Source organism: Symphodus melops (genome assembly GCF_947650265.1).
Source record: "Symphodus melops genome assembly, chromosome: 2".
Taxonomy (NCBI): Eukaryota; Metazoa; Chordata; class Actinopteri; order Labriformes; family Labridae; genus Symphodus; species Symphodus melops.
In genome coordinates, this window is record NC_136692.1 from 8,329,648 (window position 1) to 8,354,534 (window position 24,887).

Sequence of the window (24,887 nt, forward strand, 5' to 3'; positions counted from 1 at the left end):
GTATTTACAGGTCTGCTGTCGGTTGTGTTCATCCTATCTGCTGTCAATAACATGATCACAGTTTTGACAAAAGTCAAAGCTTTCAGTGCCTGAGTGCCTGGTGATTCATCCTGAGTCACAGAGACATCTACTCGTGTGTGGGTGTTTGGCTCATTTCTGCCTAAATTGTAGGACATCATTTTCATCACTTTTGCTGAAAACTACACAACACATTCATGATGCATTTAAAAGGGCATACAAGTAATTATTAGCATTTTTATACTTTATTTTGACATAAAATCCACAGTTTCTGTCAAATAAAGTAGCACAAATGTTTGTGTCCAACAAATTTCAATACAAATGAGCCTAAAAAAATTGAATGCAAACAAACGATACAAATTCACTGATCTAGAAAAAAAAAAAGCACCAGGATATGAGCAACCAGAAAAAATATTCAAAAGTATATCTCATTTTTGGATTTAACATCTGATTTTTCTTCATTACACCTAGATACAAATCAACTTGATATTCATGATGAGAAAAAAACGTTTGGATATTTATATTGACAAATATCATGATAACAACAATCAACTTTGGCCTGATAATAAGCAACAATGATGCAACGTCACAACAACAACACAGCTGACAGCAACCCTCTCACACATGCACACGACACAGTAAGAGCTGCAGGTAGAAATGCACACAGATACCCTAAAAGAACACCGCACGTTGTACTAATATTAATCTCAACTACTCTACTAAGAATGACACATAGATACTTGTATAAATCCTGCCGTCTCATAGCTGCAGGAGGAAAAGGAGAACACTTTGTTTCTCGGGAGGCAAACAGTCTTCAGTAAGTCCTGAATCAACAGGGCTTCATATTCCTGGCAAACGAGTTCAGCGGTTTCTAGTGTGGGCTCTGTGTTGGTTTTCAATCCCTCAATACTTGGCATTACAAAATAAAATCAGTACAAATATAGAGTAAATACTATCTTGATAAGCAGAAGTAAACAGTCCTTTATACAGTCAAACTCTGCGAGGTAACAGTCTTGTAACAGGCATTGGCCTTCTGTGGCAATGAAGGAGGGTTGGGCAATTTGTCCGTGTACATAAAAGCTGCTGACAAGGTAAAACAAAGTCAAACTAGTTATACTACTCAGATCAGTTGTTTGTGATGCAAAATAAGAGTGCGAATCAAAATAGCCTCCATTTGTGCCATATTAGCATTACATTACATTAGATCTCGTAAGAGAAAAAAAACATCTGACACAGTTACTAAAATCTACTTTTATCCACCAAGATAAACGTATATTAGGTTTTCAGCAGGAGGAAAAGGATGTTATATGACGTCCTCAGTTTGGAGTAAAGTTTCTATGCAAAGTCATTTAAATTTTTGAATTAAGCACAAGGAATAAACGTTTAGACTCATATGTATAGAGGATAGAGCTAAAAGTCCCACTTTAAACAGACAAAACAAATAATTTGGTGACAGATTTAACGATGCATCCATCTTTCTAACACAAGTTCAAACTGTCTTAGATAAGGACAGTTTGAGTCATTTAAACTTTAAAAGGTGAGACTCACGTAAATGTATGTAACTGAAAAGCATGTATTTTATTAAATTAGTAATCAAACAAAGTAATTACGATTTCTCAATTTTGGCTTCTTCTACAGTTGTTACAGGAAACAAAATGTTTGATATCGTGCAGCAGGGCTAATAAAAAAATATTAAATAAAATAAATAAAAATATTCATTGAAATGGACAGAGTCTTTGAGAAATCAGTGGATTGAGGATTGTCAGTCTATCTATTTTTTTTTTTTACAGATTTATAGTCTTTAATGTAATAATCATAAATAAGGAGGCACAGACTGGGACTATAAATGAAACCAAATAATCAAAGAGTGCACTTGGAAAATCTTTAACCAAAGGCTTTTAAAATGCAGTTTTATGTACAATCAAGGGCCTCTGCCCAGCACAGCCCACGGATCAGATATAAAGAGGTAAATGTCTTTTTTTTTCTTCACAACAGCTTATTTCCTACCAACCAGCATCAACCAGAGTAAGGAAAACGTGTGAATACTATTGCTAAATACTAGTTTTGCAAAGATCACGTGAACTATGTGCTGTATATGTTTCATAAAGACACTGCTAAGCACTGCAAGAAAATGTTTGACCATTTGATGTACAAATATACACAATTTACACAGAACACACACTCACTCTCTCTCTCTGTGTAACATAGCAGCAGTAAACCCTAAAATGCATAACCACAAAAATCTAAATTCATCTAGGCACCATATACCTGTCACATCGAGTAACATCGAACCTATAAGAAAACAGCTCTTTATCCTAAAGCCCAAAAAAAGTCAACTAGCAAAAAACGTTTTTTTTAAATAATTTTTCAGAGGATGCACGGTTTATGCCAGAAACCACTAACCTCTGAGACACACCTGTGAGTCACAGCAAGAAAGCTTTGAAAAGAGTTTCCAGGATAACCTTCCTGACAAAGCAAAACTGCACCACAAACCTGCTCAGACTTCTTATTAAAGGTACTCTATGTTCAAACAGGCTTTTTTTTTTCCTGACAAAGAAAGGTGGTACTGAGCTAAACTGAGGTCTGCTTTTCTGCCCACAGAACCACACATGAGTTAAAAGCTTTCTCTTTCATGCATTTGACAATGAAGTTAGTTTTACACAGAGCAGAGGACATCCCAATGTGGCCCGCTGCACAGACACCAGACGTATATTAACTACAGCAAGACAAACGTACAAAATGTGATTGGAGACATTCTCTCTTCCTAAATGTTGCTGTAAGCTTCAGCACATTTTGTCCTCAGCAGTGGGAGTAGCACACATTTACTCTCCAATCCTAAAACCAGAGATCGACAACCTTAATCAAGAACATCAATCAAGAGTATCAACCCCACAATCCCCCCCACTAACAGACAGAGGCTACTCTCTCATGACAGACACTGAACAACTACACAACAATGGACAAACTGTTTGACATACTGTACAATAACGGACCAATCAGGACACATTTAAAAATGTGAGTCTCTGAAGTGAAAAAAATGTATAGCCACAGTGATGATAATAAAAGAGGCATTATTCTAACTGTGACTAAAACCCCTACATGGTGCATTTTCACTATGATTCACGAGAATTACTGGACTCACATATTACTTAATGGGCACTTCACTTGAAAGTGTCTGCTTAAATCCCATACACGGCAGATTGTATAGCCCTGCTGCAGTTTACAACGCTTTTCTAATTTTCTTAAAGCAACATGCTAAAACCGTTCTCCGTAAACATTGAAGTATATATGCGTTTGCTGCGATGCATAACCTTTTACATTCATTATCTAGATGAGATTAGGCTTAACGTTTCGGCCTGTTTAAAAAAAACTCAACAGTCTGCCCATGTCCTTGTAAAGCTTTGCCACCAACACTTTTGAAATCAACGTATGCACCCTTCTTTAGGGAGCAACATAAGACACAATGTATAAAACACACATTTCTTTAATAAGCTGCAATCGTTGCCTTCGTTCGTTATTTCCTCTGATTCACAGAGTGATAAAGCTGGTGACAGCAAAAAACCCACCACACTAAAGGAAAGTCAGCGTCTTGTGTCATTGAACCAGATGTTCAATCATTGACCTTTTCCAAAGTAAAAAAGTAAATCAAGGGCACATTATGTGATCCAGACACAAATGTTAGAGCTGCTCTTTTGAAAATGAAATGTTCATGAAATCAACTTTATATTCTCCCAGAATATATCAGAAGCATTTTTTTAAAGTCTACAAGAAGTCAATAAATAATAAACAGTCTTGTTCATTCTCATAGTCACTGAATAAATTGCCGAGGATTATTGGAGAAATGTGAAATATGAGGCGATGGATCCCAATCTTCTTGCTGTATGACCTCTTAAAATCAAAGATTTGAGACCACTGTCGTGGAACTACAATACATTGTGAGTTGTTCCATTTCAGGATTACATGATCCCAAAGGTCTTTTAGGTGCCAAAACAAGTGCTAATTTGGACACCTCTGATTTATTTTGTGACTCCATTGACGGGTCCTGGCTCTTCTCTCTGCAATGTTGCATCATGCAGGGGAAAGAGATGAACGTAGAGGTATGTGCAGAGTGGCAGAGGTATGTCGGCCTTTTGAAACAGAACTGTTCTTGAAAATGGATTTGTTTAAGATGTGGAAAAATGGGAGGCAGAGAAGGAGGGATTAGCATTTCATCTATCTGTATAAAAAAGATATGCCTTCTCCTAAACTACAATAAAAGGAACCTTCACGGGTCAGCTTCTCTGGGCCTTCTTGATTTGAGATGGAATAAACTGAAACAAGAGAGTACATCACTCTTCCTGTCCCTCTTTTTTGTGACCATCGCAACAAGACCTGCAAGACTTTTCTTCAGTGATTTCACTTTTCACCTACTTGTCTTGATCTATAAGGAAGCCATCAAGCATCAACATCTCACTTTTTCCACTTCTACATCTCACTTGCTGACGGTGTATGATGTCTCCACGGTGACAAAGGCCTCGCCTGTTTTCTTGGTCACACTGCAGGTTGAGGAGACACGGCTGCACTGATCGGCACATTCGTCCAGGAGTGGAGACTGGACAGCGGCCTTCCCTCGGAGGGAACAGTCCACGCTGTCATGCAGCGTGTCTGCCCTCTCCACCTCTTTTGCAGCCTCTCTCCATCCTTGACCTGAAAGCCCCTGCTGCATTTCCTCTTCCACCTCTCTCTTGACATGGCAGCGACAAACCTCAATGCCGGAGTCACCTGTTAGCCGGCGATGGCGGAAATGATCCTCCTCGTCATCTTCATCTTCGTCGTCGTCCTCCTCCTCCTCCTCTTGCTTTTGCCCCTCCTTGTAGTTAGAATGTGTGAAAGCATGAACATTTGAGGGCAGGAGCGCTTGTTTCGGTGGAGATACAGCAGGCCTGGGGGCCGGACTACCAGAAGAGGGATCTTCTTCTTTAAATTTCTGAACAGCCACAGCTCCAAGTGGGTCAGAGAGGACGAAAGAATGGATTTGATTAGGAGGAAGAGAAGATAAGAGGACGAGGGGAGAAAGCTGGAGATGAGAAGGATGAGAGTGGAATGAAAGAGAGAGCGGTGGGGCTGAAGATGAGGCTCCATTGCTTCCATTAGAGGACCGTCTTGGTACGAAATCTGGAGTGACTGCAGATATCACATCAGGTGGAACTTGTGATGGAGGTGGCGGGGAAGGATTTAATAAAAAATTGGCCCCGACTCTTGGCATGACAGCAAAGTCGCCCCCTGCTTCACTGGGGGTGGACATGTGGCTGCTGTCATATGTTTCATCTGTCACCTGGACTGAGAAGGATGTGCTGGATGGGGAGGTGAGAGAGCATGACTCGCAGGAACAACTGGTGTAGTTGTCAGAGCTCTGGGAGGATGTCAGGCCACTGGGTCCGGGTCCAGGTCCAGGGCCCAGGTACGGGGGACAAGGCTGACGGTGGTGGTGATGGAGGTAAGAGGAGTGAGGACCCCCCATGGCACCTCCCTGCAGGGCAAAGATAGAGCTGTAAGACGGAGGAGGGGTGGTGGGCTGAGCTGCCACCTCCTCATAGGAGGGCAACTTGAAGGAAGCCAGGAAACCTGCAACAAAAGAAAATAACTTAAATGGCCACAAGGACTGCAGTTTCATTTAGCATCAATCCCAGAACACTGCTATCTATCCCCAGATTTTTAGCCTGTGTGCAGTTTTACCCTACAACCATAAGCAAACAGCACCGCGTATTCTGCATGGTGTCACAATGTTCTAATGAGTAGGTATAGTAGGCATGTTGGAGTTTTGCTTTTAGTAAATTCTCGCTGTAAATAGGTCACATGAAGACTAGTTGTTTTATAGATGGAAAGGAAAAACAGATTCAAACAAAACAATAAACACAGACTTTTAAATCGATTTAGAAGCGATTTAAATGATTTCGAGATATAAAACACGTCTATTATTCAAGACCTGTGTTCACGAAACGATATGCACACAGACATGTATCGACATACTGAGGTCCAGCATTGAGGAAGGGTAGCTGCAGGCTCCGTTATAGGCGATCAGATTGATCTCCCTCTGTCTCTGCTGCTGCTGGATCCTCAGCTTGGCCCGGCGGTGTCGGTACGCACAGAAACAGCTGAAGAGTATGAGAACAGTCCAAAGCAGCCAGAACCCTGCACAAAACAAGGACATTTACGCTCAATCACCCTTCAGGTTCTTTATGAGCAAAACATACAATAATCATAATTCACAGTGTTACCTGATAATCTCAAATCGGTTTAGTTTACAAAGACGCAAACTCTGCTTTCAAACAAGGACAATGACAGTTTGGGATACTTTTGGTCATAAGATGCAAATCTTGTGTGACATATTACTCCTGTCCTTTTTTGGGGGGAATTATAGCCTAGCTTAATTGTCATTCACTTTAACAACAGAAGACTACATATGAAAGGTCTTTCAATTGCTATGTTCAAATAAAATACATCCATAAAGAGTCATTCATTAATCAGAGGTAAATTATTGTACGAAATAACCAACAAAAAACACAGCTAAAGATAACTTGTTTAACATGTAAATATAAGATTTAACGACGCAGCATGCTAACTTGATTGATTCTTTGGCGCCCCCTAGTGTGTTTTTCTTAAATCATGAAATATGAGTTGAGCTTGTGCAACAAATTCAGCAAGTACCACAACAAGAGTCTAAATTACACAACAATACTCACAATAAAATGAAATGTTCAATTAATCTAAGATCTGCAATGGCTGTAGAAGTAAAACAAAATCAGTCTTTTAAAGCAGACGAGGAAGGGCTCCATTAATAAGAGCCACTAATTCTCTCGAGATACTTGAGACGAGACTGAGAAACTAAATGAATTTCCCAGTCACATTTTTGTGCAAACATACCTGACTAGATGTATCCAGTCAAAGCATCAGTAATCCAATGACAAGGAAACCCAAAATACATTCATAACCATTTGAGGGGGAAGAAACGTGGTGACTCACACCAGAGTTCATAATAGTAGGTACAGCAGCCTGTCTCTCCGCAGCAGTGTCCTGTCTCGCAAAGGTAGCCTGGATTGTTGTTGATCCCAGGGCAGTACTTGGGACTCAAAACTGGCCGACCATCAGAACCGTTATGCTTCACCACCTAGTGGACAAAACGCAACAATACATATATCACCGCCGCACGGGAACATCGATAGGACAACGTCACAGCGGCCATGGGTTCAAATACGACCTTGACCCTTTCCTGTATGTCATCCCTCTCTCTCTCTCTCCTACCACGTTTCCTGCCTCTCTTCAGCTGTCCAATCCAATAAAGGCAAAATTGCCAAAAACATACTATTATTAAAAAAAAAAAAACAGGACCAAACTGTTATGAGTTACAATTCTGAGGTCTCATGACAAAAAAAAAAGACACTGACAAGCTAAAATAGATCTGTGATTTAAAAAACTGTGACGACATCTACGTTTAATTTTCAACGAGATTAATGTTATTAACAGACTGTCAGATAGTCTTTATCCACTGTGTGTCTAATCAATCTGTCAAAATACAAGCAGGAGAGAGGAGAGGCGTGTGGCATCCCCGGGCAGAGAGGCTGAAGAAGTGTGTCTGTGTGTTAAGAGAAATAGAGCGCCGAGCAGGGCACGAGCTGATGTTAAAGCGAGCCTACGTTATGAATAAAGGATTATCTTATCTTACCAGGCTTACCACAGCCTGCTCCAGCAGTGAGGGGGTTAGGTCTTTATGGTATCATAATAATAGTAAACTTATAAGGTGAAGAGGCGTTTTAAAAATCTGTTTGGTAGGTTGGCTCAAATGTCAGCAAGAGCTCGTGAAAGTACTTGAACCACACTGTGAACTGAACGCCCTTCATCAAAAGAATATCAGCACTGTCATCAGTGTGATGTTACAAACTATTGATAGCGCAGTAATATGTACCCTGTGACTGTGTTTTTTTCATCGTACAGCTGCATTGATATGTTGCATTTTACTTCTCTGTTTCTCGGCAGCTAATTCAACCTGTTGCCTCGACACCACAGTCTGATGTCTGCATGAGACTGATGTAGTTAGTTTGAAAATGAAAAACGTTGGAGTAAAAGTAATCACGAGAATTTAATGACTTTTGACTGATTAAAACTGGACGACCACGTTTTCAGTCGTTGACTTAATTAAATTAGATGAAATTATAAAGGGTACAAAATGACTCGAAGGAAGGGCAGGGCAATAAATGAAGTTTCAATGCTTTGTTATGATTATGGCGTCCGACGATCATGAAACAAGCTCATCGAGATTTAACCATTTCTGTGCTGCGTACTGCGTTGCACTCGTTTCTGTCATGGGTTTTGTCGTGTGGTAAATGTTTTCGAGTTTGTTGTTATACTTTTAGCCACATGAGTACATCATCACTGAATGAAAACCACAGTAGGTTTATTTATTCTGATTATTTATATGATTTTTTACATATTTATAGTTTACTCACTTGTTTTCACTCATCGCTTCTTCTTTCTTCCAAAGTGTCAAGAGTGATTCAATTTGATACATTTGTGCCGTGCAGCTGTTTTAAAATGAGTAATCACGTTTAATAATCGTGATCTCAATATCTATCAAAATAATGATTAGGATTTTTGCTATAAGCGAGCCGCCCTACTTGAAAGTGACTACAACTATTTACTATTCTTCAAGACGTAGACAAACTCTGAAACAGAGGCCAGAAGTGTTTCACTCCCACTGTGTTTTAACTCTGTGTCCTCAGATAAGTGTCTGTCTCCTTAGCTGTTAAAGGATCTACCTTGTTCAACAACTAGTGACAAACTATGTCTGTCAGCTGTTTGTTCTGTGTACAGTGATCTTATTGGACCTTTGAATGACTAAGCCACCAGCAGCACATATAAACAGGTTTGACATGACACTGTCCAAACAAAACTAAAAAGACTTTGGTAAAGATTCTCTATGGATTCCTAAATTCAAGGGGACAACTTTTCAGAGAAAACGTCAGACAAAGATTAGCACACATTAAAGGCAGTGACGCTGTGCTTGCTGTGGGTAACAAGTTGAATTACACTGAAAAAACATCTCACACCTTATTAACCGTGTGCACGTCAGCCTCCTTCTGAGAAACAGCCACCTAAAAGAAGAAGTGAAAGTACCTCTGTGAATGTTACAGCTGCTTCTTAATAAATAGCGAGTCAACGCGAGGAAGACGGACAAGTGAAGAACTAAACATTACATATCAAATGTTCAAAACATCATGGAAAGTTGTCAAATGTCGTGGCGTGGAGTGAAGACTCGAAATGATGAGCACATGCAGTCAAGGCCAAATCACAATAATAGTAATTCAACAAGAAGAGGTTTCTAAATCTGTTATGTACATAGTTACCCACACACGAGACTGAGATCTGCGAGAAAGTAATTATGGATTGCCATAGCAACCAGTGTGGTTATGCTCGGAGGCTTTTCTACACATGGGGACAATGCTTTGTATTATCCAGTGTTATGAAATGTTTGGCTGTGGTTGAAGGTCGAGCGGAGCTACCTACCGTGGCAGCCTCAGTCCTGTCCAGCCCATGCAAGGACATGGTCATCTAGTGAAAGACAGAGAGTTACAATGATTGAGATGAAGAAATAAGGAAGAAAAAAAAAAACGTGTCAATATCATACCTGATAAGGGTGCATGCTTCACAAAACACGTTCCACTTCGATATCACTCTAGTAATCTAGCATGTCAAGAAAAGACATAAAGGCTCTTTTTTTTTTCATCCCAGTCTGAAAGCTCCGGTTGCTGCACACTCCTGGCTCATCAAGGAGATGGGGAGGTCAATGGCTTTTTAACAAAACCTGTTTCTCCCCTGTGGGCCGTGATAGCAGACAGAAGTCACCAATTCCCAGACACATTCCAGAAACCTTCCTTTTCTTTCTCTTTTTCTCTGCCCACTTCTTTGAGATGTAAAAATTTATGAAAAATGCAGACTACAAAAACTGTCAGTTATTTTCAGTATTTTTATTTCTGATCTGGTCTCTGGTTAAGTGAGTTCTTGTTTATTTCATAAAATGTAACTACATTTGTACCCAAAAGGGAGCCTGAAGGGAGACGTCCACATATAACCACCAGTTCAAAAACAAAAACAACTCTTCGATTCCAATCATGTCTAACAAATTAAAATATTTGAAAACCCTAGGCTGCAAATTTTGCTTTTGAAGACATCAACTGAATTCGTCATTAAAATGGATTAACTTTCTTTATAAACATGAAGCATTGTAACGCTGAAGCAGCCAGCATATGAGCACCACCATTAGTGAGTGATCATGTGATTTGCGAAATGTGCATTTACCCAACTAAAATGCTATTCTATTACACTGCAGATTTAAAACAAGTGTGTGTCACTCACGCCTCTGTAAGTGTCATGCAGGCCCACTGCGAATGGGAGAAAAAGCCTGTGTGTGTCAGCTGCTGGATGTGGGCCCACCACTGTCAAAAACAATGTGGACACACAAGGGGGCTCCCCAGCCTTGAAGCCATGTAAATGAGAGCTCTTTTGTTAACAACTGGCTTCTGATTATGTAGTCAGCATGGTGAACAATGTTGGCCCCCAGACTGTAGAGTAAGTGTAAAAGTGCACGCAGACCAGGTTCAGGATTACAACATGTGTCTATTCAGGTACAACAACATTAGCAAAAGAAGTCACTAACAGTTGTCCCCATTCGCTCTCCTGAGGCTGCAACGTGTAACCGTGGCGAATAGTTAGAAACACTTTAATGTTTACGAGAGAATGTCGCTCAAATGAGCATATAAAAGGGTCACCGGTTCAAGTCCCGGTGCGGTCCAAAATATGGAAGTTGGTCTGGCACCTCTCCAGGTACCAGACCACCACTCGAGCACTGCCAAGGGGCCCTTAAGCAAGGCACCGAACCCCCCATCTGCTTATGGGGGCGCTTCCAGTGGGGGCAGCCGCCGCACTATGACATCTCTCCATTAATGAATGTGTGTGATTCAGGCCTGTGTGTGTGTGAGAAGCACGTCTCAAAAATAACAGAGTGCGAACCACAATTTACCCCTCAGGGATTAAGAAAGTATATACAACATTTTAAAAATGAAATCAAAAATATTAGACACTTAATGAGCAAGTCCGATGGAAGAGCATCAGCCACCTGAGGACACACAGCAAACATGCTCTCGGTGGTGTTCAGGACTTGTTTACCTCTTTCTACCTTTTTTGGGGGGGAAACATTTTTGATTGAGGCGTCACTAAGAGGACATGACCAGTAGGGCTATTATGGCTCAGTACTGATACAACATGTACTAGCAGATAATAAACACTATTTTTAATACAATCCTCTGTGAAGTTCAGTCAAGTTTAACAGGCTGAATAACATACTCAAAAAAAATACTAAGAATTAAACTTAGAAACTATTTTATCAAAGACAGACTAATATTTATGTCTGAGCAGGAATTTGTTTCTAATATGTGTTGACTCAATGTTTTACAATATGAAATCCCCATCATAAATCATGCTGCATATCCAACCGTCACATTCTGTATAACCTCTGGTGGTTTCTAAGTTTCTATATTGTCATGAAAGTCATCGAGTCAGTTGGAGAAAGAAGGGAGTCGAGTTCCTGTGGTAAGCCCACCACACGGCGCCGAGTACGCTGAAGTGATCATACAGACTTCCCCAAGAGACCACTGACTAACCACACGATTTTCCACTGAGGACTCTTAATAACAGCACCGAACACACACCAGCTCTGAACTATGACTTTAAATCTGCAAGAACATTCACCTATGTGTGTCGTTCTCTGTAACCTGAAAGCCCCCAAAACATAATTACTGGATGAAAGATCAAAGACAGGCTGACAGTTGAACACTGCAAGAAGCAAAACAACATTTAAGATTCTTTAAAGCACCACAACAACACCGTCAAAGTTGAACGTGCAAGGCCGACCGATTAACCAGCCAGCCGATAGTATCGGCTGATGTTAGCATATCATGTGACTAAAGTTATCGGTTAACAATCTTACGAGATTTATTCACCAATGAAATAACATTTCATATGCAAAACACCGGCAGTTCTCTTTCTGGCTGTCACCAGCAAAGTGTGTTATACGGATTACAACAAGCATTTTCACATGCACAGTTACTTTCCAGTAGAGTGACCATCTTGTCGTCATTACATATTTTTGCTAACAGTGTTTTATATATGACTGCATTTGAGGGATTAACACAACACATATGTATATCTTTATCTATATTTATCTCTAAAGATCGAAGATGAATCTGAAAAAGATTCGGCCGATATCTGATTTTTTTCTCTCCCTAAAATCAATATTGGCATCCCCCCCAAAAAAATATAAATTCATCCCTAGTTTTCCTGGAGTCCAAAATATTCCATTTCAGGGCAAAGTGGAATTTAAGAATAAAGAGTTACTCTGTTTTTAAACTAAAGTGTTCAAAAAGAGCTGAGAATAGTGAAGGTATACACTTGAACCTAACTATGGTCAAATGCACCAGCACTTAATCAGAAGATTAAATCAACTGTAAGAATTCAATGTTAAATATGTCTCCTTGATTTGTTGATGATGTTCTAGATTGAAGTTAATGTTGTTGCCTGGTCCTAACATAAATACAGTGGTACAAGCCTTACTTCCAGACATCAGCAGACTTGAAACAAGGAAACATAATCTTCAGTATTGAGCTGGTCGTGTCCTGATTCAGCAGTGTTCTGTTGGACAAGCTTCTGTACGTTAGCTTTATTATGCTTTAAGTGTCTGGCAGCAAAAAGCTCTTGTAATCACACCAACATAAATTACAGTCAAATCCTTAACACAGACTTTTTCAGCTACTTTACTTAAACTTGAATTAACATACACAACTCATTTATCTTTCATAAAACAAATCAACAAGTCAAATACTACGACTGAAATCATCGATATGCAACCACAATTATTCTGGTATACTCAGACAATCTCAACCTGCCTGTACTAATTGACCTTTCTAGGTACACATACAAAACACTTGAACCCTCTAAATGTAGAATAGGTCATCTACATTCAATTATAAATCAAATATTGACCTTCTTCTCATGCATTAAAGGTCTGCACCTCTTGAACTTATCGGTATAATCATGCGTTGCATGATTACAAAGTCGCAGGTTTTTCACTGACCTCAAACATAAAGAAAGCACACATGACTGACTTATCAGGTCACAAAACATTTGCTGCAGTGCTGAGAAAGTGAACCTATAGTGTCTCCAGAAATATTTCAAAAGATGCATAGAGTCAAGAAGAAAGAAGAAAATGAAACGAGTAGCGAGCAAGTTGCTGCCAAATGTTTGTCGTCAACAACAACAACAACAACAACAACAACAACAACACAGGCCAAGGGAAGCATGTTGCTCCGCAGAAGAAGTGAAGCCCAGCTGTTGGAAACAGTGTTTGCATCAAATGAAAACGGTGCAGCTAGAGTATTACCTCCTCAGCCTTCACCCCGAGGCAGAATGTCAGCGTTTTCTCTGGATCCATGGCGACAGGTGAATACCAAGCTAAACAGAGAAAAGACAAATGCAGAGGTGAGATGTTAATCTGCTAAGCACCCATCACCGCTGTCCCACTCCACTGATACGGTGGCCTCATCCGCCATTGCCTGGACGGACGGATGGACGGACAGATGCCCCTCCCAGACTCCGTTGCGCACACGCACACAACACACACACACACACACACACACACACACACACACACACACACACACACACACACACACACACACACGGGAACTCTGGACAAACTGTGTGTTTTATGGATGTAACCGCAGATTGTCACAGTGAACGCAGCTCTGTCGTCGACAGCTGTTTGCTGTATTTACAGAGATATGATTAGGCTCAGTGATTTGGTGGAGGGTCGGAGCTGAGCATGATGTCATGCTTCCCCAGCCCACTAAGTCCTACTATGGGAGCGCTGCGGCTTTGATTGGCCGAGGCTCCCAGCAACAGCCGCACATGGGCAACCTCGCCTTGGCTTTACTAACGGTGTAGCACTATTACATAGGCCTGCTCTACAGTGTATGAACGGGCTACTACAACTCAACATAGACCGTCAACCTGATTGTTCTGGTCATTTGAAGCGAAACAGAACAATGCTGTTTGGAAAAAGGCTCGTAGGCTAATTTAATAATAATAATGCACGTTATTTGTAGAGCACGTTAATCTCATATATATATATATATATATATATATATATATATATATATATATATATATATATATATATAATGCAAGTAGGCCTACAAATAATAAGAAAGACACAACAGGCTCACAAGGAAGTTAAGGCAACATAAGAATTAGAATTATAGAAAACAAGAGAAAAATCATCAAGCCGATGAGATTAATAACAAATATACATAGGCCTACTGCAGTACTGTAGATACTGCATATAGTAGGAGTAGAGAAAGAGATAGAGTAGGTTGTTGCACATAAGGCTCAATGTGTTATCCAGCTTCACACCTGAGTGACTGAGAAAAAAATGTTGATTGACTTGCCTGTAGGATAATTTGCTCCCTGTCGACAAAACATTAAAATTGAAAAATGAAAAACAATTTAAAACAAACTGCCCATCTTTAGTTTAGGTATCTAACGTTGACTCACAAGGAATCTTTGGCGTGTAAACATTTATTAAAAGGGTTTTTCTGCAGCCTGCTGTTAATGGCCTTCTCTGACATCATGTAGTGGTGACAGGCGTATGAAGAAATAGAGTAAATCTGTCTTTTCCCTGATGTTCTAGGCTATGGAGGCATATGAATTTCAGCTTGTTTTATACCAGCTTAAACTGCTCACAGCAAACCTCTTATATTTAATTTATCTTCTTAACTTGTTTTGAAATTGAATGAAATGATGTCAAACAAAAGCAAACAAAGTAAATTATTTCCACATATCAGTGTTATACTGTTTGTTTCAACTATAGCATTAAGAGGAAGAGCCTGGTTTATTTATTATGGACTTATCAGGTGTTAAGATGCATAACAAATCTTCTCTTCTTCCTCGCTAGAACTCTCAGGCTGTTGTGTCATTTTGTCACTAGAGGGCAGCAGACTACAGGTTTTTGCCTTTTGAAATATTTTCCTGCTGGCTGTAAGACCTTTGGCAGAAAAACAGTCTTAAAACAACAATTCAACTTGGTAAACTGCTTTTTTATTTTTGGACGTATTGATCTTATATACATATGTAACTTAATCAGTGTTGGTAGTTAAATACAAAAAAAAAAACAGATAATGAACGAATCAATATATAAAACATTTGAAAAAATTGAAAAAAGATGGTTAAATCCGAGCAAAAAAACAACAACAACAAAAAAACCTGACAGATAAATACAATTAAGCAACACCTTGGCTTTTGAATATTCCTAATTTTAATTCTAATTTTTTCACACTATCATCATTTAGTTGTTAATCAGAGGGATGAGTGTTGAAATATACTGGTAAAATTATGAAACCATTCCCCATTCGTTTGTTACAGTGTAAAGAGTGTTTTCTGATTTGCTGTAATTTTCGTTTCAAGTTTCGGTCATCTTGGTTGCTTAGTCATATAATGACACAATGTGAAAAAACACACTTCCTTTGTCTTAGCACATATAGCCTGCTTGCATTCCCGCCCATATTTAGACACACACAAAGACAAACCCATACTGAAGTTTAAAGTTCTGTTGGAGTGTCAGTGACAATTAATTATGAGGCAGAAATAATTAAGCTGCAGGGATATCAGACGGATTTATGTCACATATATTTATGAACAGCTCAAATGCAAGAGAGAGTAAACCTGTTTAAAACCAAGAAAAATTTCTTGCATTACACAAGATATTGCACTGCTTCTTCAAAACCACCTGACAGAATACTTAAAATGAAACTTAATGATTGTTTTGTTTTACTTTCAAAGTCAAGGTTGACACGTGATTTATGCAGCAATTAATCATGCTAATTACTTTGTCTTTACCGTAGCCTGTGGAATTTGTAAGAGCCTCAAATTGTTAACAGGCATTTGGTATGTGAGATGTGGCCTTGCAGCACGTCTCTCCCTCCCTCTCTCTCTCTCTCTCTCTCGCTCTCTCTCTCTCTAGTCTCACCACACAGTCATCAACTTTTTTTTATTATGCAGAATGGGAGCAGCTACACATTCATGCACATGTGCCTGTAGAATGGAGAGTTTAACTTTTACAGAGAAATGGTGTAAATTCAAATAGAGTATTTCGTTCAGAGGTGACAGTTAAGACTTTGATCGAAGGCACAGGCAATGTTCAAGAGATACAGTTTTTTATTACACAGTTTCTTTAGCTTAATCGGTATAGTTTTACATATTCGATCTAACATCAATGTTTTTCCTGTTACCACTTCCTCATACTACATTACATTTATCTAACTGCTTTAATTCTGGTTTAGCTGTTGCTAAACAGGATTTTGTTGTACTCTTTACAGATATTAGAATAATGACTTTATTATTCATAATATTTGTTTCTAAACTTCTCTTTCCATCTTCTGGTTATATCTCATTTGCACAGCGACCACAAATAAGTGCTTGTAAACATCCACTGTCGTATCTAGTTGACAGTCATTTCTTAAACAGCACACTAACAATGGACAATATATGACAGCATGGGGGATTAAACACATGTTGTTCTGTGAGGGATTAAATTCAGCCTGGGCCCAATCTCAAGAGTTCATGTGACAGACTTTGACACAGTTGTCAAACTTAAGCCCCCATACGACACAAAGGAATGTTTCCTGTGGCAACAAACTTTAGTTGCAGTTTTGTTTTGACCATCAAATAATTGTCAAAAATCTTCCCAATGACACCACTCTGGAAAGCCAATTACAAAAAGCACAACTTGTGATTCTTTAAACTTCCCTTATTCTGTAGATAAATGCCCAACTGACACTGCAAGGATAAACCACCAAAGCCTACTAATTTGCTAATGCTGGTAAAATGCAAAGAGATCTAGTGCTGCAAAAACAACATGCATTGGCCTCCACTTACCACATTGTCAAGTCACATCCTGTGCCTCGTGGACATGTGACATTTAAAAATGCCACTGTAAATGACAGCACAGAGCATGATGGGTCCCTGAAGGGAGAGAAAAAGTCGATATACTTTGCGTCATTGCTGTAAGCAGAACTAGGCGTTTTGCTAACCTCCATTTGAAATAACAGCTCTATGTGTGTGTATCTTTTTCTCTGTAATGTCACATTAATGCTTAAATTCTCTCCTAGCCAATTACCTGCTATTCATTGTATGTTTATATGACAGTGGATAGAGTCAAAAACTGTAGGGAGAGAGTGTGGGGAATGACATGGGGCATAGGAGCCACAAGTCGGACTTGAACCAGGGCTGACCTCTTGAAGGGCTCCAGCCTTTGTACAAAAAACCACTAGGCCATCAGTGCCCCAGAACTAGTTATTACTACTATTATGTTGCATCACTTTATCTTTTAACAACACTTTGTAAACGTTTCAAAAATGTTGATAGTGAAATGTTTTACCTGTCTTGCTTAATGCAGTATTACAGCTTATTTACAGCAGTTAGTTGGTCTTCATTTTACACTTCATAATGTTACAAACATTTGTAATGGGTAACAAGATGGTACTGCAGTAAGGCTGGTTTATCACTACAGAGCCATGCTGTAGTCACATGTCCTGAATGTGGACTGACATTGTCTTACTGAAATATGCAAGGCCTTCCCTAAACAAACAGGTTGTTGGCCACACATGTTGCTCAAACACCTGTATATATCGTTTGGCATGAGTGCCATGTGTACTTATGCCCCATACTATCAGTGGTGCTGGCTTTTGAAGTCTATCTTAAGTTTTACTTTCGAAAGGCTCCACTGGGGATACTTAGTGTGCCCAATCATAATACCCTTAATTTAATTTTATTAAGGGAGATGTTCCATCAGGTGTGCGTTCAAAGCATTTCAGTTTTGCAAATCATTCAATATTTTTCTTTACATTTATGTTTTCTATCTTCTTACTTTATATAAGAGATGAATACTATAACTTATGTTTAATGTTTCCTTGGTATAATCAGAATAAACAATGGAGGAAAAAACATATTCGATGCCACTCCATCCCTCCCTTTTTCCCTTTTCCCTGGATGTGACGTCCGGCCCTCTGTCTGCATTTGTTTGGCTTCCTGACTTGGTAGACAGTGGGCGGAGCGAGGAAGGCCACTAGTTCAACTGGGTACACCTGAGTCCTTCAGGACGCTGTTTATAAGTGGCTTCCACTTGAACTTGTGTCTCTGCTGTCTTCCTCCAGTGGCCTCTATGTACCGGTTTGCTTTGTTTGCACTTTACAACACTACCCTCATCCATAAATTACATAATCATAATTATGATTAACTTTAGTATAATAATATATTAATTTTCTTAAAACCTTTTTTCATTGGCCATGTATATGTAAACCGTTTCTAATGCTATTTCACCAATACACCCCCCCCCCCCCCCCCCCCCCCGCCGCCTCAAAAAAAAACCATTGTCTGCTTACTGTGATGCAAAAGACAACTCGCTGACTTGCTGATCTGGTGTTTCGTCTGCAGAAAGATTCATTTGAGATTATAGATGTTTGATGTAAACATTTCGAATCATTTATGTACACAAACCAAATAAATATCCAACATAGGTGTAGAAGTTTCAACTTATTTTAACGTGGAAAAGTTGCGTTACTAAGTGCACATTATAGGAAACAGGAAGATTCAGACGAGAGGTTGTTTTGCTGAAGTTTTGTTGCTCTTGTTGCCATGGAGATGTCACTGTCAAACAACTATTATTTGGCCACACCCTCACAGTCCAAAGCAGGATAGCAGACATAGTGAGAGCATATATATTTTATATTTTATATGTATAAATTACAATTTTCCCCATTAAACTTTACTCTTTTTATTGTTTTATAATGTTCATTTTGTGAAGTAAAATCCAACAATAGAAAGCAAGTTGCTCAAAACTGCATTCAAAACTTTTCTGAAACCAGTATTTAGACACCTTGTCATACCTCCTAGTGACACCAGACATGCAATACAAGGCCTTCATGTGCCCCCAAGAAGATCCTCCAGCAGCTGTCACTGGTTAAGCAAAGCCCAGTCACCGGATCAGTGTCTTTGGCCTCTTTGTTTGAAGTCTGATGACAGAGTGTTATCATCAGCATTGTAAATCAGCTGTCTCTTTGCTAATAGAATACAGCTGTCAAACACAACTACACGGAAACATAAAAATATTTCTCTGATGTTTGTCTAAGGATCACAGGACTAATCTGGCTGCAAACATTTGACTTTGTGTGGTACAGCCCCGACACAAACCACAAGCAAACAGAAAAAATACAATACAACAATCTATAAGTCAAAACACAGACACGAAAGGCCTCCCTGCTTATACGCCATTCTGCTTTTCCAATATACGATGTCTCCTTATCTCGTGATAAGACATCATGAGATATTCTGTGGGAACCGTATTTTTTGCTGATGTGTGCCCAATCAGTGTGTGGTATGTGATTCCATAAAAACACAACAGCTGTATCAATGTGAGTCATTATCCTTCGGAGAGGAGAGAGCACTCTGCGAAATGATGAGCTGGCAATAAAAAAAATACTTTTTGGGCACAGGCTTCAGCTTAAAACTCTCACACAAACAAAGAGTGTCCTGTAACAGTGTCCTGTCCCAACATTTCCCTCGCCAACAGTTTTGTTTCCACATTAAAGATGTTAGAGCTAACATAATGTAACACTCTGAATGTCTTAACTAGGAGACAAACACCGGTTCTTACTCAGAGAGAGAGCACACATGACCGACAGGCTGTTTTGCACCCCTGCTCTCCTGTTCCTCTGTTTGACGGGGGATTAAACTGACAGGCCCCGCCTACTCCCTGTACACACACACAAATATCTGAGCACACAAACATATGAGCAAACGCACGTACACTCACACACACAGTCTGGAACCATAGGCCAAACAGAGGTTCATGACAAGTCCTGGCAAGTCATCCGTAGTTAACTTAATGAGGGTAGTCGAGACCTTGACACACACACACACATACTCATGTACGCACGCACACCGACACACACACACACACAAGAGGCCTTCTATCAAATGTGATTATCTTGCTGTTGAGTGAAACAAGCAAAACATCATATGAGAAGGCTTGCATCAAGTTACTGCCTGTAATCCAGAGCTTCACATCAAAGCACAACAACCGAAGAAAACAAACACGACAAGGAATATCTTAATCTGAAGACTTCACTTTTGAAAGTGTTGTGTACCTGCAGGTTAAAAAAGGATTTATTATTGAGCCTTGTGCTTCCTTGGGTAAGTAGATGTCAATTTTATTTTGTACCATCAATCAAAAAATGTTGTCTACTTATAAGATAAAAGATCAAATCCTTGGGTAAAATGTTTTAAAAAAACAGCACCTACAGTAGTGGCCTTTGCACCTGCATGATAAGAGAGCAATTATTGTGTGCGACTCTGCTGTGTAATAAATTGGAGAGTAAACCTATAGCTGCATCAAGGTGCGATCTGATGCCCCTTAAATTTTCAAGTAGTTGTAACAAAACAATGTTTTTATCCTAATAAGTGCTGGAAGAAATTATAATTAAAGGAATGGCAATTGAAAAACAAACACAGCAACATGAAGGAATTGAAAAAAGTTAATGACATCAATATAATCTCCATTCCTGCTTTTGCTCTATTATTGGTTCTAGTCCCTGCAAAGACCTTGAATGCCTTCTTCAGTGTTGCTGATAACAGGGTTTTTTTTCTCAGCCATGGCACAAACACAAGAGGAACCCAGGGGACCATCAGAGCCCGAAGAGGAACAGAGATGCACTGGAAAGAAAGGACAATAAGTTGACCAAAGCTTAGTTGCAGCACAGACTGCTGAAAAAGCAGTCAGCAGGGGTGCAAAGGAAAACTCCACACAAGCAGAAAAGCTGATTCTGTCTGCCATGTGTCTCATTCCTCACCGTGTCTTATTTGAGTTAAATGACAGAACCTTCAAAAAATGGGAACTAAATATAGGAATCAAGTCACAAATGTGCTCAAAAAGAACACAATGCATTTTTGATACACATCCTGCCATGGTGTCAGATTATTCTTGTGAGAACAGTTGATACGTATGTTCTCTAATACTGACTTTTAGTAGAACCGTTTTCAGGTCTTTGGGTTTTTCATGCAGTTTGCTGCACATTTTTATTCTGAGACTCCACCACAGACTCTGAATTTTCCCTTCTCCCCCAACTCCGATGCTTTCCATTTTCTTTGTCTTTTTGCTGCAGTCTTAAGACATAGTGACCCACTTCCAGTTCCTTCCTCTTTCCACAGCGGTGGTCAACTGTTGAAGCTAGCATTTGTGTTTTGTTTTTGCAGCATTTTTCTCCCCTCCTTCTTTTGCTCTATTTTTTTTTCTCCTATACAATACACCCACCCCCACTCTCGCTCTTTCTGCATGACCCAGGGAAGCGTCCTGTTTGCAAGTGGGAGTGGATAGGGATCTTTGCCATGAGTCATTACCAGGGGACCCTGGCACTCTGCTGTACCCCTCCTCTGCATGCAAGGAATGCTAGATGCACTCAAGCCTTAATGAAAGGGGGCAGTCATGAGGATGAAGACAGCAGAACTTTATGAAAGTTTGATGGACAGCAGGGTGTTGACAAAAAAAGCAATTTTGAAAAATGAGGATATTTTTCCAAGCGTAACAAGTCCAAGGAGAGGACCAGAAAATTGACAGTCAGGAAGTTTGTATGAGTTCTTTTTCCCCTGTTTTTCCGCTCTTTTTTAGATGTGCACAGCTGCACTTTGGGCTGTGAAAACGTTTGCAGGCAGTTGCAGAACTCTGGCTCCAGTACAAACTGTCATTAAACATGCATGCAAGTACTGCAACCTGTGTCGGATCTAAACCTGCAAACAGGGGGGGAAAAGTAAAGAGTTCTCTTTTTCTTTCTTTCCTGTCTTTTTACTCCTGTTGTTTCTTCAGCCCCTCTTGACTCCAGCCTCTCCTCCCTCTTGTTTTTCTCCCTCATTCACTCTACCTTCCCCCATAGCTGAGTCTAGCAGGGCCATGGGTTCAAAGACGTGCAAGTACCAGAATGTAGGTCAGCCATCGGTGCTGAGTTACCGATTAGAAACAGCTGTGCGTTTGTGGGCTATTCTCTCTCTCTCTCTCTCTCTCCATCTCTCTCTCTCGCCAACAGCAATCACATAGCCATACTGAGCTAAAACTTCACTTTTCAAACTCCCCTCCTGCTCTGAAACTCCTGCAGTTTGTTCCACTTTCCTCCCCTAAAGTGATGAATAAGGGGATTGCATAAAGACTCAGGGTCTGGGTCAATTCTTATGAAACATGCTCCTGGGTTTAAATGAAAACCAGTCTAGTTAACATCATCACTGTTATCACATTAAACCTCTTTGCATGCAGAAAAGTAACATTGTGATGGCATGTTTTGTCTTCACATGCATATGTTCTGTCTTGTTGGCCTTTTGATTCCTTCATTAAAGCACCCTGGAGGCTTATTGCCTTTCTTCCCTCAAAGCCATTAAAAACCGCCGGGCATATCTGTGGTTCTGCCTATTGTTTTGTGATGAAAACATTGCTCAACTGCAGAATGTGCTTCCCTCCTGCTGCTCTGGACAATAGCTGATGTGTAACATAAATTAACCAGCAAGTTCCAAAGCTGAGGAAAAAGCTGCGGTGGTCCTGAAGGTGACACCAACACTGGCATGTCTGGATTAGACATCAATGCCCCTCCAGGCCTACCCCTAATTGCTTGTCCTGGGTTTTATATACATGTGCACACGCAGCACCTGGGGGTAATTACCTCCCATGACCCACTGGGACACCACCTGTCAGGTGCCTCAGAGTGTGTGTGTGGAAAAAGAAAGACGTCTCATTTTTGAGAGAATTGCCCTCCCTAAAACCAAGGGGAGAAAACACCACTGATGTTGCAAAGTGAAGCAGTGGAATAGTACAGCAGGAAAATAGCCGCGATGACTCTTCCCAGTCAGGACCCTTTAACACCCCTCCCTCCACTGCCAGCTCAGCACCGGATATGAGCCAAACCCTGTACCTTGCAGCTGTGGGCCTGAAATGCCAGACGGGCAAAATAATGCACACAGACAAACCCAGACACCCAAACAAATCCACATATAGCACAGTCACTATGCAAGTATGCATGCAAGGATACAAAGAGAATAAACAAAGGCTTGCATGCAGTCAGTCAGTCAGTCACAAAAACACATGTCAAAGTGTATGTATGAGCCCGTTAGATGTTTGTAATTAAAGTGGTGTGTTGTCTCTGACATTTGTCCTTGCCACGCCTTTTAACTACTTGTAATGTAGCTGATGAAAAGCTTAAGCTAGGCATTTAAGCAATGCAGGTATTCCCTCACACAGGCCACTAATAATTGGTGGGGCATGTTGATACATTTTGTTTTTCACCAACACAAATGGAGCCTAAAAACTGATTAAAACAACAAGCAACGTTACTTTAAAATATGGCATTATATTTTCTTTGCGGATAAGTTTATTTTTTGCCGAGTGTTTTTTTTTCCTCAGGCACAACAAGCCATAACTTAAAGGGGATAATTTTGATAAAGTAGTTAAAAATACATCTTTGTTTGGATTACAGTATGTTATTTCTGCACTTGAAGAGAATTAGATGACAAGGTTGAAACCACTCTCATGCCCATGTGTTACATAGTCAGAGCTAGGAGGAGGTTATCTTACGTACGTTAGCATGAAGTCTGGGAGCAGCTCTGTAACACAGCCCCCCTTAATAAAGATGTACAGGGTTATGTTCTGATACATATAGATAGTTGGTAGATTCTGAAACTGGTGGTGGTTTGACATCAAGCCTTCCTCGGGGGAATGTCTCACCTAAGGATATTAGCTTACCTGTCATACCATTTTTATTTACAATTGGTTTGTCTTCATCTACGCAGTGATATTTTGAGAAATATTGAGATGTGCTGGTACATAAGACTGAAAATAAACTTCACGTGGTTTAAAAGCTTTCAAAACTCATCTCATGCTAACATGTTAAGTGTTAAACAGCAGCTAGCCAGCATATGCTATCTTAAAAACTTAAGCAGCAGCACCCCCACACAATTTTTATTAGATTTTGGTTTGTGAACAGTGCACAGTGTTAAGCTTTTTTCTCCCGATGTTGTGGTTGGTTTACAATTTTTTTAACTTTTGAGGAGAATATTTAAATAAATGCTGGTATCAAACGTGAGGGCAACTCACTTACTAACGTTAGCAAAAACGAAAAGTAGGCTATGACACTTAACGTATCTCAAAAGCTTATATTTTGGCATGTGTTCAGTATTAATGTTTAAAAATTTGTTGTGATGCAGCAGGTAAAGCGGTTTTAAAGCAGTTTGAAATCCTTTCTTTTAAGTCTTCGTGTGGTATTTGTTGAAAGGCAGTCTTTGGGTGGAGTATCACCGCAACTGAATACACGGAAGCACACAAGACAAGTCACAAAGGTTACAAGGAGTGACACACCAGGGTTTTGTAAATCCAGACATCCTGACAAGGATTCTCAGTGGGATATCAGAATAAACCAGGACTGGGGCTTCAGATCTGCTTCATGTTTCATCGAGCAAGGGCTTTCTTTCTCCAATATTCATCCATTAGCAGAAGAGAATCACATCCATTGGTGGGTGGTCTGTCACCATCTCTCTCCACTGCCCACCCACAAGAGCAGATAGGCCTGGTTTGCATATTTATGGGGAGGATGTTTGTTGTTAGAGACCCGCTGTTTGAGTGTATGAATTAGCTGAAGTTCACCAGTTGCCATGGTCACGGATATGGTTGTTTTATTTGAGCCCATTCAAACGCACAT

General features: G+C 40.0%; 1 protein-coding gene across 1 annotated transcript; it reads right to left on the bottom strand.

The window, feature by feature from the left end:
- Positions 1-279: 279 nt before the first annotated feature.
- LOC306820732 (uncharacterized protein) lies at positions 280-13,884 on the bottom strand. Its single transcript, XM_079338674.1, has 6 exons — positions 13,487-13,884; positions 9,559-9,603; positions 9,102-9,146; positions 7,021-7,165; positions 6,028-6,189; positions 280-5,622 (listed from the first exon to the last, which is right to left on the bottom strand). Exons 1-6 carry the CDS (start codon positions 13,535-13,537, stop codon positions 4,490-4,492), a joined length of 1,581 nt encoding a protein of 526 aa, XP_079194800.1. The 5' UTR covers positions 13,538-13,884; the 3' UTR covers positions 280-4,489.
- Positions 13,885-24,887: the final 11,003 nt, after the last annotated feature.